At 35.9% G+C, this 20543-nt stretch overlaps 1 protein-coding gene across 1 annotated transcript in view; it reads right to left on the bottom strand.

Annotated features, from left to right (window-relative positions):
• Nucleotides 1-8927: 8927 nt before the first annotated feature.
• LOC123552491 (hsp90 co-chaperone Cdc37-like) overlaps nt 8928-20543 on the bottom strand; it is an 84570-nt gene continuing 72954 nt past the window's right edge. Inside the window, exons 9-11 of the mRNA XM_045342202.2 lie at nt 20198-20318; nt 17429-17497; nt 8928-9852 (exon numbers count right to left, since the gene is read on the bottom strand). Coding sequence (XP_045198137.2) covers nt 9652-9852; nt 17429-17497; nt 20198-20318 — 391 coding nt within the window. The 3' untranslated portion in view covers nt 8928-9651. The remainder of the gene's footprint in view (nt 9853-17428; nt 17498-20197; nt 20319-20543) is intronic.

Genomic DNA, 20543 nt, shown 5'->3' on the forward strand with positions numbered 1-20543 from the left:
ATTCAGATGTATAGAATTTCTTAAAATACAACTGCATGGAACAGGATTTGTCTGAAGCGTGTGTTGAGTAGTGAGAGTAGGCGGTTAGGCTGGATATGGGGATCTGTTTGGATATCTTGTCGATACCAAAATGATATCCAAATCAAGTTTTGAGGGGACTTTAAAATTCCTGCAACTTAAACAAAATTAAAGTACTCAGCAATTAATCTACACAAAATAACCAAATTAGAATAATTTTATGTATACTTGTTTGTTCTTTTTTTATCCAAAGTTTAAAGTGGTTTAAGGAAAGCTTTGGAAGTAGATTTTGTTTCAGGAAAATTTGACTTGTATTTCATTTATTCAAACAAACTTGTAATAAAATTCAACTTTCTATTGTTACTGCACAGGAAAGAATGTACACCGTTTCCTTCAATGTTTAGTATTATCATTTACTAGGAAATCATTAACATTCATGGGAGACTAATTTTTTTGGACTTTACAGTCAAGTCAATCCACAACAAGAGCTGTCTCCATAGGATGACACATGCCCCCGATGGCACTTTGAATGAATAGTTATGGCCGATGTTAGAGTTTAGGACCTTTGACCTACGGAGCTGGGTCTTGCACACGACACGTCGTCTTACTGTGCCACACATTCATGCGTAGTTATTTTAAAATCCATGCATGAATGACAAAGATATGGACCGGACACGCCCATCAATGCACTATCATGAAAAATGACCTTTAATGTCTAAGTATGACCTTGATCTTTGAGCTACGGACCTGGGCCTTGCGCGCGACACGTCGTCTTACTGTGGTACACATTCATGCCAAGTTATTTGAAAATCCATCCATGGATGACAAAGATATGGACCGGACTCGCCCATCAATGCACTATCCTTTAACGTCTAAGTGTGACCTTGACCTTTGAGCTACGGACCTGGGTCTTGCGCGCGACACATCGTCTTACTGAGGTTCACATTCATGCAAAGTTATTTGAAAATCCATCCATGGATGACAAAGATATGGACCGGACTCGCCCATCAATGCACTATCCTTTAACGTCTAAGTGTGACCTTGACCTTTGAGCTACGGACCTGGGTCTTGCGCGCGACACGTCGTCTTACTGTGGTACACATTCATGCCAAGTTATTTGAAAATATATCTATCGACGACAAAGATATGGACCGGACACTCCCATCAATGCACTATCCTTTAACGTCTGTGACCTTGACCTTTGAGCTACAGACCTGGGTCTTACGCGCGACACGTCACCTTACTGTGGTACACATTCATGCCAAGTTATTTGAAAATCCATCCATCGATGACAAAGATATGGACCGGACACGAAAATTGCGGACAGACAGACAGACAGACTGACAGACCGACAGACGGTTCAAAAACTATTTGCCTCCCTTCGGGGACATAAAAATAATCCTAATGAATATCTAATGTTCAAAAATTACAATCCACATTATACATATTCACATAAAATAGCAATTTTAGACAAAACGATGGAATTTCATACCTACAAATGAAATGATTTCACTGCAGTACATTCATTGCCCCCATCCATCAAAGGTTTATCACATCTGTCACTTCTACACATTGTAAATGGTTTGTTCTTATACAAATTAAAAACTTACCACAACTTTTTCCATCTCCTGCCATCTTTTTTTGCAATTGTCAAAAAACACAAGATCCTGGTTTCGCAACCGATGCAGGAAGCAGAAAAATTTAATTCGATTATGAATTGTTAAAAAGATTTTGTCCTCAACCTTTAGGCCTGGAATATAGGACAAGAATTAGAAAGGAAGACATTCTCAACCATTCAATTAACAAGAGCTGTCCATAAGACAGCCAATGCTCGACTATTCGAATTATTGTCCCAAAAGCAGGAAAATGTTACCATTAGTTTTTGAGATAGTAACATGCATACAAAACTTTAACCAGAAGTTTTATATTCAAAAGGGAACTTAATTTGACCAAAATGCATGTCAGAGTTATGGCACTTAATGCAATCAACTAGTTTTATAACCCCAAAGGCACATGTGAAGTTTCAATTTAATATCTTCATTTGTTTTACAGATAGTAATTTGCATGCAAAACTTTAACCAGAATTTTCTAAGTCTAAAAGGGGGCATGATTTGCCCAGAATACATGTCAGAGTTATTGGACTTGACCCAGTGAGGTTGGTAATTGATCTAGAAAAATAAAAATAAGTTTCAAATATATATGCCTTTAAGTAATAGCTATATGTACTTGAAAGCAAAACTTTAACCAGGATTTTCTAAGCCCAAAGGGGGCATAATTTGGCCAAAATGCAGTTCAGAGTAATGGGACTTGATGCTATCACCTAGTTTTATAACCCCAAAGACATATGTGAAGTTTCAATTTAATATCTGCATTTGTTCTACAGATAGTAATTTGCATGCAAAACTTTAACCAGAATTTTCTAAGTCCAAAAGGGGGCATTATTTGCCCAAAATACAAGTCAAGAGTTATGGAGCTTGACTCAGTGAGGTTGGTAATTGACCCAGAAAAAGAAAAAATAAGTTTTAAAGCTATATGCCTTTAAATGATAGCTGTATGTACTTGAAAGCAAAACTTTAACCAGGATTTTCTAAGTCCAAAGGGGGCATAATTTGGCCAAAATGCAGGTCAGAGTTATGGGACTTGATGCTATCAACTAGTTTTATAACCCCAAAGACACATGTGAAGTTTCAATTCAATATCTGCATTAGGTTTGGAGATAGTAACTTGCATGTAAAACTTTAACCAGGATTTTCTAAGTCCAAAATGGGGCATTATTTGCTCAAAATACATGTCAGAGTTATGGAACTTGACCCAGTGAGCTTGGTAATTGACCTAGAAAAAGAAAAAGTAAGTTTTAAAGCTATATGCCTTTAAATGATAGCTGTATGTACTTGCATGCAAAACTTTAACTAAGGTGTGAAGCCGATGCCAGGGTGAGAAGAATAGCTCGACTATTCTTTGAATAGTCGAGCTAAAAACAAGCAAATTGAATTGATATTCCCACCAAGTTGGTAGTTTTGCAAATGTGGGGACTATAGGTTGGAAGATAAAATGATTAAAGGGCAATAACTCTGCAGATACTAAAGAGATCCAACACCTTATATGGATCTATATTTGTATAGCTTCATAAAGATCCATCAATGGATTACTCCTTTATATGGGAATTTATGAATTTTACAACAATTAACAATTAAAGGGCAATAACTCTGGATTTACTGAAGAGAGCCTGATAAAAAATGTGCATTCACCACTACCCTGCAGTGATCTACATTTATATAATCTCATGCAGATCTATCTATAGGTTATACACAGTCAAAAAATCCCAATTTTGTAATAAAATCAAGCAGAAAAACTGTTTTACAGGGATAATACTGTGAGCAAAGGTCATGTGCTAATGAATATTATGCAAAGTTTGGTGATTCTAAAAACTTGAGCTGCTTTTGAGAAAAGCGCATGTCTCCCACAACTGCTTAATCATCTGAATTGTAGTATATGAGTCAACCATGCACCAAGACCTCAACTGCCTTATCACACTTTCAGTGCTTTGATTATTAAACACAGTTTCAAGAGCCATAATTCCAAATTGCCTTGGCCGATTTGGCTAGTTACTGAATCTGGCAGAAGACTTATTGACAAACACATTTTGTTGAAGTTTGGTGAAGATCGGATGAGAAATGTTTGACTAAGAGTGCGGACAAGATCTGTGACAGTCACAGAGACGCACACACACACACAGACAAGTTTTAGTACTGATTAAAGTTGCCTAGTGTTCTGAACACATTTTAAACACAAATGAAGTGGTGGGGGTATAGTCATTTGAGGGTGTAAGCAAAAAACAAGCAAGGTCTATTTTGTCCAGGAAGGATTTAGTCAGTGATTTCTTTTCAATAACTTTCTATCTTCTTGTCACAAATCTACCTAACATACTTTTTTTTTACATTTTGGTTACATTGAAAATTTCAGTCAAAGGGTCTACTTATCTTAGTAAAAGAGATGGACAAACTTTGTTCATATTTCACAGCTGGTATAGAAAGGTTTATTGTCATAAATATAAATGAAACATTTATACTAACAATCTATTTTCAGCATTTTATTTTTGATCTAGTGTGTCACAACATACCATTAATTCATACAAATACCAATCTTAAGTAGCAAAGGAAATCAAAACAAACATACAAGAATTTTTTACATATTTAGAAATTTCATTATAATAATATACAAATTACTATTGATGATAATACGCATAAACAAAAACAATCAAAGACAATGTCTAAAGGTGGCTTATCCATCAATATTAGTCATGGGTCTTTATCTTATAACATTGAGTCTAGAAACTTAAACAAGAGGGTCATGATGACCCTGGATCGCTCACCTAAGTAATATGAGCTACCTGTTTCAAACTTCAAACTGATGCTAAAATATTAAGAAAGTAGATCAGTAGGCCACATTCATGGTCACTGAAAGTCACTTTTAAGATCGGTGTGCAAAACTGTATATGTCACAAGAAAGAAGGTCAGTAGGTAAAAGTCACTGTCAGGTGACCCCTAGTCACTTGGAGTCATCAGGTAATTATAATTAAATAGTCTAGGAAAAATGATCTGATAAATTTTTAATTATTTTCTCCTAAATAACTCATATAACAAGTGACCCCCGGGAAGGGGCATCTTTTCTCTCAAGAGACATAATTTGAACAATCTTGTTAGAGATCCACTAGGCAATGCTACATACTAAATATCAAAGGCCTAAGCCTTGAACTTTCAGACAAGAAGATTTTTAACGATTTTTTCCCCAGGGCAGGGCCTCTTTTCATCCTAGGGGCATAATTTGAACAATTTTGGTAGAGGAACACTTGGCAATGCCACATAATAAATATCAAAAGCCTATGCCTTGCAGTTTCAGATTCAGAAGATTTTTAGTGTTTTTTCCTATACATTGTATATGTCTATGTAAAACTTGGGACCCTGGGGTGGGGCCTCTTTTCACCCCAACGGCACAAGCTGAACAATCTTCAAAGAGGACCATAAGACAATGTCACATGCTAAATATCAAGACTGTATGCCTTGGGGTTTTAGACAAGAAGATTTTTTAAGTTTTCCTTTCAATTGCAATGGCGACCAGAGTTCTGCATGTAATTCAGTTCTTTGAACAATTGTGAAAGGGGGTCATCCAATGATCATTCCTGTGAAGTTTGGTGTAATTCTGCCCAGTGGTTTTCAAGAAGATTTTTTAGAAAATGTTGACAAACACATGACACATGATGGACATTGAGCGATCACAAAAGCTCACTATGAGCCTATGATTCAGGCGAGCTAAAAACAGAAAATTTGTGAGATGCTGCATTAGTTTATTTCTGCTAATGAAATGCCTATAGCTGCAAGAACAAAAAGAAAATTTAGCATTTGGAAGTAGTAGTCTTATTAGTTTCAGAGTTAAAACTTTCATCAATATGGGCCCAGATGTTGAATTTCTATCTAATCTGCTTTGTCGGGATTCACTGGGAATTAATTCATTTCCAATTGTTTCATTATCACCTTGCTAGAGAAAACTGGATTCAATATGATCCAAACATCTGTCACATTTGCTTTTTTAACTGTTTGAAATCAAGTGAAAGTAAAACTAATTTGATGAGCTCCCAGTAATTTTTACTGATGAATTAAAGAAATGGCTTAAAAAATTTCCCCAGTGACCACGACACTGCCTATAGCAAATGTAACATAAGAAACCACACATTATACAATATTGCACAGTTTCATTCACCTTGTCACACAGTGGCACAACAAGGATATAAAACTTGCAGACACATAAATATATTTCAAACACTGTCGTTTTATATCTACAACAAACAACTGAACGAGGTCATCTTTTGTCTTCTTACACATAAAACAAATGCATATCGATGAATATTTCTCATCATTAACATAAACAGGATCATGGTGACAAAAGGGATCATGACTGTACATGAATTTCTTTCCTCAAATCTGACCTTTTTCCTGCTTCATATACTAAATAAATACATTACTTTCACTGTGTCACAATATTTAGGTTATATTTTGGACTTTCACAATTAGAAACTTTATTTCCCTGTATTAAGCACTGAATTCGTCATGTTCAAACCCTGAGAAAATATTATATTCTGTCTCTAACTTGAGTCAGTGGTATTTCTTCACAATAAGCAACATGCTAATGATTTTCTCTTAGTTTATAATGAAATAAGTGGGAGGTGAACTTCTTTAACCCTTACCCTGCTAAAATTCTATAATGAACTTGTCCATCTTTCAATTCGGACAGTTCCATTAACTGTTAAAAGGGGTCCTTGCCAAATCGATACTGACTGAATAGCATGTGCAGGCTGATCTTGGTCTGCACTGGTCGCAAAGGCAGAATCACTTGCTGCCAGCAGGCTAAGGGTTAATAAACAGTATAGAGCAGTAAATTTTTAATTTAGTTCTTCCCGGTATCATACATTATAACTTTAGGATAAAAATCCCAAACTTTTATTCAGGGGTGTAACTTTTTATGATCATGTAAGTTATTACTTAAAGCAAGAATGCTTAAGCATACTGTATGGAATCAAACACATTTTAAGCAAACCTGTACATCTGTCGTGAGAATACATACATAGTTAGCATTAAATTAAATTCATAAATTAATTCTAAAGTATGGGACCTCCATGGCAAAGTCACAGACTTCTAGTCACTTGCTCCGTAGTGTTGTGGGTATGAAACCTCATTTGGGGTGTAAAATTCTTCCATTTAAGGAAGCTGTCAAGATGGCTTGAAAGATGATGGTTCTTTCTACCCAGACACTAGCCTGTATTTCAGGAAACACTTTCCTCCACAATTATAAGCATGACATAAAATTGCATCAGTTTGATGTTAAACCAAACATAAACAAGAACAAATAACTCCAAGCAAACTGAACAAAATTTGCAACAAAAATACTAATAAGATATGGCTTTGGAAAAAAATACTTTCAAACAAACTGCCTTAATTGAATCTGTTTGAATAGTCTCCCTTTCATTAGACCTCAAAAACAAGAGTGCCTTCCAACTTTTAATTTTTGCAAAAGCACTGTAGTCCTTATATATTTCAGTAAGATCTATCTGTAAAGAAGCAGAAATTATTATGCAAGAATAATATGCTGATTTAATTCTTTACACTCCACATATGAAAAGGTGTTCATTAAACAGATCTGTATCATTAGCTTTTGTTTGCTACATTAAGTGAACATGCAAAACAGTTGTCTGTTCTTTACCTCATTCACTGTGAAATCATTAATATTTGTGGGGAATTAATTTTTGTGGCTGCTTTACAAAAATCTCTTTGAATTAATTTATTTCCATTTATCATATGATATCAATAATTTAAATTCCAAGAATTCCTGTACCTACAAAGCAGCCATTTTTGCAGAGACCATAAAATATTATGCCCATGAAATTAAATGAAGTCACAGTATGTTCCAGCAGTTTCCCAACCAGCCTTCTGAATGTACAAATCATTTAGGTTAAAATATCAGCTGAACACATTGATATAAGCCCATTATTTCTACAATATCTGATACAGGTGGATACTGCTATTATCAGTAAATAAAATGTGACTACTTTCTTTGTAAGTTAACTGCTTCACTAATATGAAACAAGAATGCCAGACTGTCACAAAATGTGCCCGTCATCGAACTTGGCCTAATTCAAGGGCCATAATCCAAGAGTGCCTAAAGCGATTTGGCTGGTTATCGAACTTAGCCAAGATATTATGCCCACAAACATTGTCAGCAAGTTTGTCGAAGATCGGATGAAAACTCTTCAACTTAGAGAGTGGACAAGGCTAAATTTGCAGTTTTCGAGTAATTAAAGGCCTAGATTTTGGCAGTTGGCCAAGGGATTTTTGTCTTCACCGGCACAGTTGGGGGCTAATGACCATCACAGTATGGCTCCAATAAACAAGGGTCATTGTTTATTGGAGAGTCAGTCTACCTGACAAGTGTATCTATTAGTGAGAAGGGGAAACAAAGTAATTCTATAATAATTGATAACTTTTAAAGTTATTAATTTTTTTTGACATTTCTATGTAAAGAAAAATATTTGTTGATCAAACACAATAATAAAATAATCAGAAACTTATTTTCACAATAATGAGATAATCAGAAACTTAAAGAAACATGCAAGTTTTTATTTTTTCAAATTCTGTCTGGAGAATTGTTATATTTCTGAAAAATTTGACTTTCACTCATCTAAAGCTTGCAGAATACTGTAAATAACATTTGTCTAAATTGAAAACAGAATGTGAATTTCAAAGTTACAAGCAAAGCATGAAAAGGTCCCTTTTTGCAACCATACTGAAAATGAAAATTGAATATAGATGGAACACAATAACTTTATATTCAAATAATGTTGATAAAATGAATACATTGAAAATTAATTTCGAATCGAAAAATATTGTTTGTCAGCACCAAGAACTCAGGAACTTTTCACTATACTTGTGTTTTATTATCATTATTATTTTCAGTATTTACTGTTATCTTTTATCATCCTATATGTAATATAATAATAATAATAATGATAACAATATCCTAATGATAATATAATAATAATAATAATGTTAATAATAATAATAATTATGATTATTTTATTATTATTATTATTATCATTATTATAACATTAAAGTAATAGTTATTATCATCTACATAATATCAAAATAATTATTATTATCATTCCATATTTACTGAAGAAAAAATAATTTCTTTCAACTCCACTGCACACATCTTCATGGTCTAGTTGGGGTCCCTGCTGTGTTAATTGCCCTCTAATCAGTTGCTATTACATAATCGCTGATAAGCAGCTGATAAGATGGGAGTTGTATATTGGATTTGGGGGGGTACACTTATATAGTAGTGAATCTAGGCCTTTAAAGGGTCATAATCCAAGAATGCCTGGGGTGATTTGGCTGATTATCAAACTTGGCCGAGATATTATGCCCATAAACATTGTCAGTAAGTTTAGTGAAGATCTGATGAAAACTGTTTTGACTTAGAGAGCGGACAAGGCTAAATTCCTGGTTTTTTTGAGTGATTCAAGGGCCATAATCCAGGAGTGCCTGGATTTGACTGGTTATTGTGCTTAGCCGAGATATTATGCCCACAAACATTGTCAGCAAGTTTGGTGAAGATCGGATGAAAAATGTTTGACTTAGAAAGTGGACATGCTTTGGACGCCAACTGCCCGCCTGCCACTGTTGTTCACATAATATGGCCCGCTCTTTCAGAGACGGGCGTATAATAATAAATTCCTGTTTATTAAGTAGTTTTTATGGCATACTGACAAATTTTATTTTCAAGGGAATGAAATTTTGCGGCCTTGGCCAAACTGGCTATTTTTGTTAGTATATGAATTTAGGGATTTTTGAAAATAAAATGAATGTGAATTTTATTTGTTCAATCAGATTCTTTTTGTATTTACTCATACATGAAATCACCAAAAAAGGCTACCACTAATATTCATGATTTCACAAGATCTGACAAAATATCTTTGGTAAGATTGTAATATACTGAAGATGACAATTTGTTCTGTTTGGATATTTCATTCATTTTCTTTCTCCATCAATCACAATGTCTTTAGTTCATTTGCTCATTAACCTGTCAATCAACTTCCTCATAAGTCTCCTCCTCCTTTGACTCTGCCCCCTCCCCTGCCCCACTGTCAGCATCCTGAGCATTAGGCACCCACAGCCCTGAATCCACACACCGTTTTATGTGATATTCTGCATCTTCCTTGGGCATTTTCATAACAACCTCCTGTAACTTTGCTATGTCTTTTGATTCAAAACACTCCTTAAGTTCCTGGAACAACAATATTTCAGGTTAATATAACACACCTACTAAACGTTAAAATCAGTCCTTTTTATGAAATTGTTCAATAACTTATATGAAATATCGTATAATGTTACATATACATTTTCAATTTCTATTACAATGGGAGCAGACATCAATATTTTTCCATTAATTTTGGTCCTAGGTTTTTAGACTTGCTAACGAGCCTCTTCATAATATATACATTGTTGTAAAAAATGTATATATTATGAAGAGGCTCGTTTGGAAGATCGAGTTTTACCTGAATTCGTTGCCTCTTAAAATAAAGTCTTTATTATTATTATTATTAAGTATGTCATTCTTTCAGTGTAAATGCATATGTAATAAAAATGCTGTGTATCAAGAAATATCCTTCTTATACAGAAAAATACCATGTTCTTAGCCATACAATATCTCTGCTGCATACTTTTACATAGCAAGTCTAAAAACCTAGGTATGTTACGAGTGATAAGAGAGTGTTCTTGACATGATAAAGCGATATGTGACAAGAGAGTGTTATTTACTTGATAAAGCAATACAGTGAAGTACACATTTACACTGAAAGAATGACATACTTGTAAATGAAATATATATAATAAGCATACATAAAGTGTTCTTTCAATTGTAACAAATACAGCAGTAATCGCGTGACTTCTGACTGCCGTGATATCATGATGTCTAATTTTCTCTGTACTGAACTAACCTGGTATGATTAAACCCTCTGGAGCACAGTCCAGAGCTGGGCAGAGTACAGTTTATCCAAAACTTAAAAGGTTATAAGACAACACATACTTTTGATGAAACAAGAGGGCCATGAAGGTCCTGTATAGCTCACCTGACCTATTGACCTAAAGGTCATCAAGATTAACATTCTGACCAAGTTTCAATAAGATATGGTCATAAATGTGGCCTCTAAAGTGTTAAATAACTTTTCCTTCAATATGACCCAGTGACCTAGTTTTTTACCAGACATGACCCAGATTGGAACTTGACCTAATGATCACCAAGATTAACATTCTGACTAAGTTATGTGAAGATACAGTCATTTAACATGTTTTTCCTTTGATTTGACCTAGTGACTTAGTTTTTGACCCCACCTGACCCAGATTTGAATATGACTTAAAGATCAACAAGATTAACATTCTGACCTAATTTCATTAAGATATGGTCACAAATGTGGCCTCTACAGTGTAAACTAGCTTTTCCTTTGATTTGACCTGGTGACCTAGTTTTTGATCCTACATGACCCAGATTCAAACTTGACCTTGAGATCATCAAGATTGACAATCTGACCAAGTTTTATGAAGATACAGTCATAAATATGGCCTCTACAGTGTTAACAAGCTTTTCCTTTGATCCGACCTGGTGACCTAGTTTTGACCATGGATGACCCAATATCAAACTCGTCCAAGACTTTGTTGAGGGTAACATTCTGACCAAGTTTCATTAAGACTGGGCCCAAATTGTGGCCTCCAGTGTTAACAAGCTTTTCCTTTGATTTGACCTGGTGACCTGGTTTTTTCCCCAGATGACCCAATATCGAACTTGTCCAGGATTTTGTTGAGGGTAACATTCTGACCAAGTTTCATTAAGATTGGGCCAAAAATGTGACTTCTAGAGTGTTAACAAGCTTTTCCTTTGATCTGACCTGGTGACCTAGTTTTTAACCCCAGATGACCCAATATCGAACTCATCCAAGATTTTATTAAGGGTAACATTCTGACCAAGTTTCATTAAGATTGGGCCAAAATTGTGACCTCTGGAGTGTTAACAAGCCTTTCCTTTGATTTGACCTGGTGACCTAGTTTTTGACCCCAGATGACCCAATATCGAACTCGTCCAAGATTTTATTGAGGGTAACATTCTGACCAAATTTCATTAAGTTTGGGCCAAAATTGTGACCTCTAGAGTGTTAACAGTCAAATTGTTGACGACGGACACAGGGCGATCACTAAAGTTCACCTTTGATCACTTCGTGCTCAGGTGAGCTAAAAAGGCAGTGCCCTGTTGAAATATTCTAAAATACTTCCAATCTATTTAGCACAGTGTCTACCTTTGTAAACAGTATTAAAAAATTTCATTCAAACTAGAGGTGCTTTTGAGAAAAGCGCATGTTTCCCACAACTGCCTAATCATCTGAATAGGAAGTCTTCCTTTATATACTGTTTGCAGCCCATTGGTATCTGTTGGAGTTGGAGTAACCAGTCTACTACTCTGTATCGGTAATTATGTTCAAGGGCCATAATTTCGAAGTGCCTGGGTCGAATTGGCTAGTTATCGAACTTGGCCGAGGACTTATTGGCAATATGTCTGTGTGGTGGGAGACATAATTACTGAACAAGATCTCATGACAGTGGACAGGTGTGTGAAGGTTCAATCTATTCCCATTAGTCAATACTGCTTACATACAAGAGGGCCATGATGACCCTGTATCGCTCACCTGACCTACTGACCTAAAGATCATCAAGATTAACATTCTAACCAAGTTTCATTAAGATATAGTCACAAATGTGGCCTCTAGAGTGTTAACAAGCTTTTCATTTGATTTCACCTAGTTACCTAGTTTTTGACCCCACATAACCCAGATTAGAACTTGACCTAAAGATCAACAAGATTAACACTCTGATTAAGTTTCATGAAGATATAGTCATAAATGTGGCCTCTAGAGTGTTAACAAGCTTTTCCTTTGATTTCACCTAGTGACCTAGATTCTGACCCCACCTGTCCAAAATTTGAATGTGGCCTATAGATCATCAAGTTTAACATTCTGACCAAGTTTCATTAAGACATGACAATAAATGTGGCCTATACAGTGTTTACTAGCTTTTCCTTTGATTTGACCTGGTGACCTAGTTTTTGACCCCACATGACCCAGATTAGAACTTGACCTAAAGATGATCAACATTCACATTCTGATTAAGTTTCATAAAGATATAGTCATAAATGTGGCCTCTAGAGTGTTTACAAGCTTTTCCTTTGATTTGACCTGGTGACCTAGTTTTTGACCCCACATGACCCAGATTTAATCTTGGCCTAAAGATCCTCAAGATTAACATTCTGACCAAGTTTCGTTGAGATATGATCATAAATGTGGCTTCTACACTGTTAACTAGCTTTTCCTTTGATTTTACCTGGTGACCTAGTTTTTGATCCTACATGACCAAGATTCAAACTGGATCTTATGATCATCAAGATTAACATTCTGACTAAGTTTCATGAAGATACAGTAAAAAATGTGACCTCTACAGTGTTAAGAAGCTTTTCCTTTGAATTGACCCAGTGACCTGATTTTTGAACCCACATGACCAAGATTCAAACTTGACCTAAAGATCAACAAGATTAACATTCTGACTAAGTTTCATGAAGATACAGTCATAAATGTGGCCTCTAGAGTGTTAACAAGCTTTTCCTTTAATTTCACCTAGTGACCTAGTTTTTGACCCCATTTGACCCAGATTTGAATGTGACCTATAGATCATCAAGTTTAACATTCTGACCAAGTTTCATTAAACATGATGATAAACGAGGCCTCTACAGTGTTAACAAGCTTTTCCTCTGATTTGACCTGGTGACCTAGTTTTTGACCCCATTTGACCCAGATTAGAACTTGACCTAAAGATGATCAACATTCACATTCTGACTAAGTTTCATGAAGATACAGTCTTAAATGTGGCCTCTATGGTGTTAACAAGCTTTTCCTTTGATTTGACTTGGTGACCTAGTTTTTGATCCCACCTGACCCAGATTTAATCTTGACCTAAAGATCCTCAAGAATAACATTCTGACCAAGTTTCATTAAGATATGATCATAATTGTGGCCTCTAGAGTGTTAGTTAACTAGCTTTTCCTTTGATTGTACCTGGTGACCTAGTTCTTGACCCAAGATGACCCAATACCAAACTCATCCAAGATTTTATTAAGAGTAACATTCTGAACAAGTTTCATTAAGACTGGGCCAAAATTGGAACCTCTAGAGTGTTAACAGTCAAATTGTTGACAACGAAGCCAATGCCGACGATTGGACGACGGACACAGGGCGATCACAAAAGCTCACCTTTGAGCACTTTGTGCTCAGGTGAGCTAAAAATGCCACAACAATATACAAGATCCAGGTAAAAAGCCTTAGAGACTAGAGATGCTTTTGAGAAAAGCGCATGTCTCCCACAACTGCCCTATAAAAAATGTGTAGTTTCTCTAGATGGTTTAGACGAGTGGATCCAATTAGATGGTCTGGATGAGTGGATCCAATCAGTAATTCAAGTGCCGTAAATCAAAAGTGCCAGGGCAGATTTGACTAGTTATTGAACTTGGCTAAGGTCTTATGGCCAAACACATTTTGTTCAAGTTTGGTGAAGATCGGATGAGAAATGTTTGACTTAGAGAGTGGACAAGAGTAAAAAGGCGGATTTTTCGGTAAAACAAGGGTGGTAACTCCAAAATGCCTAGACCGATTTGGCTAGTTATAGAACTTGGCTGAGGTCTTATGGTCAAACATATTTTGTTCAAGTTTGGTGAAGATCAGATGAGAAATGTTTGACTTAGAGTGCGGACAAGAGTAACAAGAGCTGTCAGAGGACAGCAACGCTCGACTATTCAACAGCCTTGTCAATTGAATGAATACAAAAGTTGAAAAAGGGGCATAATTTTGTAAAATGCAAAGTAGAGGTATTGAAAATCTGTACTGCATGTCATATCATGACAGTGAACAAGAGTGTGAAGTTTCAATCCTTTCCAATTTGTGGATACTGAGATACCAGCTTACATACAAAAACTTAACAAAAAACTGCTAAGTCAAAGGGGCATAATTTTGTAAAAATGCCAAGTAGAGTTATGGGACCTTCACAGTGCATGTTAGATCATGACAGTGAACAAGTGTGTGAAGTTTCAATCCATTCTAATTAGTGGATACTGAGATATCAGATTACATACAAAAGTTTAACCAAAAACTGCTAAGTCGAAAAAGGGGCATAATTTTGAAAAAAAAAAAGAGTAGAGTTATGGGACTTGCTTAGTGCATGTCAGATCATGATAGTAAACAAGTATGTGAAGTTTCAATCCATTCCCATTAGTAAGTACTGAGATACCAGCTTACATACAAAACCTTAACCAAAAATTTCTAAGTCGAAAAAGGGGCATAATTTTGTAAAAAAGCAAAATAGAGTTATGGAACCTGTGCAATGTAGATCAGTTCATCACAGTGAATAAGTGTGTGAAGTTTCAATCCATTCCGACAAGTGGTTACTGAGTTACCAGCTTACATACAAAACCTTAACCAAAAATTTCTAAGTCGAAAAAGGGGCATAATTTTGTAAACAAGAGGACCATGATGGTCCTGAATCGCTCACCTCTTCCCACATGACCCAGTTGATAAACATTCAGACCACTTTTCATACAGATCCCATGAAAAATATGGCCTCTAGAGAGGTCACAACGTTTTTTCATTATTTGACCTACTGACCTACTTTTTGAAGGCACGTGACCCACTTTCGAACTTGACCTAGATTCTGACCAATTTTCATGAAGATCCATTCACAAATATAGCCTCTAGAGATGTCACAAGGTTTTTCTATTTTTAGACCTACTGACCTAGTCTTTGACCCCACATGACCCTGTTTCGAACTTGACCTAGATATCAACAAGATGAACATTCAGACCAACTTTCATACAGATCCCATGAAAAATATGGCCTTTAGAGAGGTCACAAGGTTTTTCTATTATTTGACCTACTGACCTAGTTTTTGAAGGCACGTGACCCATTTTCGAACTTGACCTAGATATCATCAAGATGAACATTCAGACCAACTTTCATACAGATCCCATGAAAAATATAGCCTCTAGAGAGGTCACTAGGTTTTTCTATTATTTGACCTACTGACCTAGTTTTTGATGGCACGTGACCCACTTTCGAACTTAACCTAGATATCATCAAGGTGAACATTCTGACCAATTTTCATGAAGATCTCATGAAATATATGGCCTCTAGAGAGGTCACAAGGTTTTTCTTTTTTTAGACCTACTGACCTAGTTTTTGACCGCACGTGACACAGTTTCAAAACTGACCTAGATATCATCAAGATGAACATTCAGACCAATTTTCATACAGATCCCATGAAAAATATGGCCTTTAGAGAGGTCACTAGGTTTTTCTATTATTTGACCTACTGACCTAGTTTTTGACGGCACGTGACCCAGTTTCGAACTTGACCTAGATATCATCAAGGTGAACGTTCTGACCAATTTTCATGAAGATCTTTTGAAATATATGGCCTCTAGAGAGGTCACAAGGTTTTTCTATTTTTAAACCTACTGACCTAGTTTTTGACGGCACGTGACCCAGTTTCGAACTTGACCTAGATATCATCAAGGTGAACATTCTGACCAATTTTCATGAAGATCTTGTGAAATATATGGCCTCTAGAGAGGTCACAAGGTTTTTCTATTTTTAGATCTACTGACCTAGTTTTTGACGGCACGTGACCCAGTTTCAAACTTGACCTAGATATCATCAAGATGAACATTCTGACCAACTTTCATAAAGATCCCACAAAAAATGTGACCTCTAGAGTGGTCACAAGCAAAAGTTTACGGACGGACTCACGGACGGACGCACGGACGATGGACGACGGACGCTGCGTGATCACAAAAGCTCACCTTGTCACTATGTGACAGGTGAGCTAAAAAGCAAAACAGAGTTATGGAACCTGTGCAATGTAAGTCAGTTTGTCACAGTGAATAAGTGTGTGAAGTTTCAATCCATTCCCACAAGTGGTTACTGAGATACCAGCTTACATACAAAACCTTAACCAAAATCGGGACGCGGACGCGGATGCCGACGCCGACGCATGGGCGAGTGCAATAGCTCACTATTCTATGAATAGTCGAGCTAAAAAGGCCGATTTTTCGATAATTCAAGGGCCGTAACTCCAAAATGCCTAGACTGATTTGGCTAGTTATAGAACTTGGCTGAGGTCTTATGGTCAAACATATTTTGTTCAAGTTTGGTGAAGATCAGATGAGAAATGTTTGACTTAAGAGTGCGGACAAGAGTAAAAAGGTCGATTTTTCGATAATTCAAGGGCCGTAACTCCAAAATGCCTGGACCGATTTGGCTAGTTATCGAACATAGCCGAGGTCTTATGGTCAAACACATTTTATTTAAGTTTGGTGAAGATTGGATGAGAAATGTTTGAATTAGAGTGCGGACAAGAGTAAAAAGGCTGCTTTTTGGTAATTCAAGGGCTGTAACTCCAAGACGCCTGGGACGATTTGGCTAGTTATCGAACTTGGCTGAGGTCTTATGGTCAAACACATTTTGTTTAAGTTTGGTGAAAATCGGATGAGAAATGTTCCACTTAGAGTGCGAACAAGCTTTGTGACAGACAAGACACACACACACACACAGACACTGGAGTAAATCAATATGTCTCCCACACCACTGTGTGGTGGGAGACATAAATATATTCATCCTCCATTCAATCTCAAAAGGGAGCAAATGTCTTATTCAGGATCTAGTTCAATCTCCTGCTTAAACAATCAAGCAAGACAATGAGAACAATGTGCTACATACATCAGGTAATGAATCAAACACTTCCATAGGGTCTAAACCACCAGGACCAAGTCTCTTCTGTCTCTCTTCCTGTAAAATAAACATTTGAAATCATCATCTGCATCAATTCAACATATACAGCAGCAGTAAATGAGTTTTAAAAGCAAAGCAGTTTTCACATTAATTTTGTTTTGTTCGATTTTAACCAACATCACCACAACTTAGGGCACATGGCTTCTATCCTGGTTTTATTGAAAGAGGAAGACCCCAGCTGCTCCTCCAGGCATTCATTTCAGGCAAAGACAGGCACCTGAGTAGAACCACAAACCTAGCGCAATTATGAAGAAAATGAAAAAGGAGCTCAACTGTAATGGAAATAATGTTATGACTATGAAAAACTGCCTTTCGGTTAAGCCAGGATCCATACAGATTGCCTTTTTATAAACCAGGAACCTGAGATATTTTTGTTGACAATGAAGATAAAGACAAACAATTACAGTTCTAGTTCTATCTGGCAAATATGCTTCCAGCTAGCCAACCTTCAGGTTTTTAATTGCTTTTGATTGGAATTGAATGCTTTTCATTGGAGTTTTTTAAAATAGATTTATTAATAGCTTATGACCTGAATCACCTGTATTTATATGCTATGTGAAATTTTGTGAATATCTAAGCAGCTGAAAAGCCGTATTTGTATAAAATCTTATATGTTAAAAATCACTTTTATTCTAAAACAAATAAAGAAAAGACAATGAGTTTGTACACATCATGGGGGAGCCAACCTGATTAATTTTATTGTAACTTGATTTTTTAAAACATACTATTTCAACACGTTAAACAAGAGTGCCAGAATGTCACAATATACGCCCGTCACAGCAAATTTCTTTACACTAGCACCTGTATTTGCAAATGGATTTTTAATTTTATGGTAGTAATTATTGTAATTCTTTTGTTTTTCTAAATCCACATAAAAACTCCTTACCAGGTAGAGATACCTTAAAATACACCTAAAATTTGAAAGTAGCATCTATGTTGTACCACAGAAAAGTGGTCTTGGTTTTTCCCTACCGTCAATTATAAAAAAGTTACAATATAAGTCATTTATAGTAACAACTAAGGGAAGTTAATCATAAAAAAAAAAAAAAATCCCCCCCAAAAAATTGTAAGTACATACAAAAATCCTTACCAGGTAGAGATAGGTCAAAATACACCTCAGAATTGGATGTTACATGCATGTTGTACTACAGAAAAGTGGTCTTCATTTTTCCCTACGACTAGTAATGAAAAAGTTACAAGCTATTTATAGTGACAACAAAGGGAAGTAATTCTAAAGAAGGGACCTGTGCATGACACTTTGTCTCATGATGGTGTACTATTGTGCCAAGTTACATCAAAATCCCTCCATGCATGAAGATGAAATGCTTCGGACAAAGTCATTCTTGTATCTGACCTTTGGCCTCTAAGTATGACCTTGACCTTAGACCTAGGGACCTGGTTCTTATGCAAGACACTCCATCTCATGGTGATGAACATTTGTTCCAAGTTATATCAAAATCCCTCCATGCATGAAGGAAAAATGCTCCGGACAAAGTTTTCATTCTTGTATCCTTTTACCTCTAAGAGTGACCTTGACCTTAGACCTAGAGACCTAGTTCTTGTGCATGACACTCCGTCTCATGATGGTGAACAATTCTGCCATATTAAATCAAAATCCCTCCATGCATGAAGAAGATATGCTCTGGACAAAGTCTGTGGACGCCGCCCGCCTGCCCGCCAAGGGCGTTCCCATAATACGTCCCGTTTTTCAAACGGGCGTATAAAAATTGTGCTTCTATTTTGTTTATGGATTAGAAAGTTGTTAATATTTACAAAGGTTGTTGCGAATGTAATAAATGCATAGACTGCCCAATATCATGATCAGTGTGGCCAACTTATAATGACATTTTGGTACTGACTACTGTACACATGGGAAAAAAATCACTTGAATCGGGTAATAATTTTGCTTATTACTTTCCTTACTATTTGACTCACTGAAAATGAAAAGCAACAAAAAAAAAAAGAAAAAAGGTGCCTTCCTTGGTACATAGTGCCTCTAAGACTTTTTCAATACTTTTTCAAATACTTTGCTCAAACCAGTGTGCACGTAAGATTCACATTTGACCAAGGAAACAACATATGAGTAAAGTGAGAACAACACGGAGAATGTTTGGCAGACATTTTATGTTGAATAAATCACTCATTTTTCTGTATTTGACACATTGTATTTGATCAAAATTCATCACTACTGTAAATATAAGATAAATATATCCATGACTACAGTATCAAAAATTCTTGTAGGTTTCCATCTCGATGATATACCCACAATGATAAAACTTTAGATTCATTAAGTGTTACAGTGCAAAGGAATAAACCCCTTGCTGGTATTCTCTTGGAAAAACATCCAAATCTAAACAAAATAACAATCAGAATGATATAACACAAGACCGGCCTTTGTCATTCTATAATTACTTACAGTGACTGGTAAATCATTTTTTAATACTTCACAAACAAGTCTTTTTCATGTTTTACAAATATTGTACTAAGTATAAATATTGTGGGTGAGGTAGCGCTGACTGAAGTGTAGCAGGACAAGATTTCGTCTTGGACTGACTAAAGATTTCATAATTACCCAGGCCCTGCAAGATGCCATTTGCTGAAAGAATATGTTGCAATTTAATAAAGTAACAATTTCTGCATTGTGTACAACATTATTTTTTGGTAATACTTTTTAATCCTCAAAAATGCCATTTTTACCTCCTCATGTTCCTTGATTGCCTTATCTATTTTCTGTTTAGCTCTGGTCCTTATTCTTTGTTTGAACCCCTCAAGTTCATCATTAAATGCATCAAGGTATTCTTTCTGTGCCACCTTTATTCTGCAGTAAAATACAAAATTGAATTTCATACCTTTCTCACTAAAATATGTTTGTAATGACTACAGCTATGATATCAACACGTGTTTTTAGCAGATACTGATATATATAATTGTGACCATGACTGAGAAAATGGGTCCAGATGAGGAATTTTGACATTTTCAGGTTTTTGCATATTTAGAAAGTATATTCATTCAGAAATAAATCCTAAAAATTTCAGATGAAAAT

The sequence above is a fragment of the Mercenaria mercenaria genome, chromosome 4, assembly GCF_021730395.1.
Source record: "Mercenaria mercenaria strain notata chromosome 4, MADL_Memer_1, whole genome shotgun sequence".
Classification (NCBI taxonomy): domain Eukaryota; kingdom Metazoa; phylum Mollusca; class Bivalvia; order Venerida; family Veneridae; genus Mercenaria; species Mercenaria mercenaria.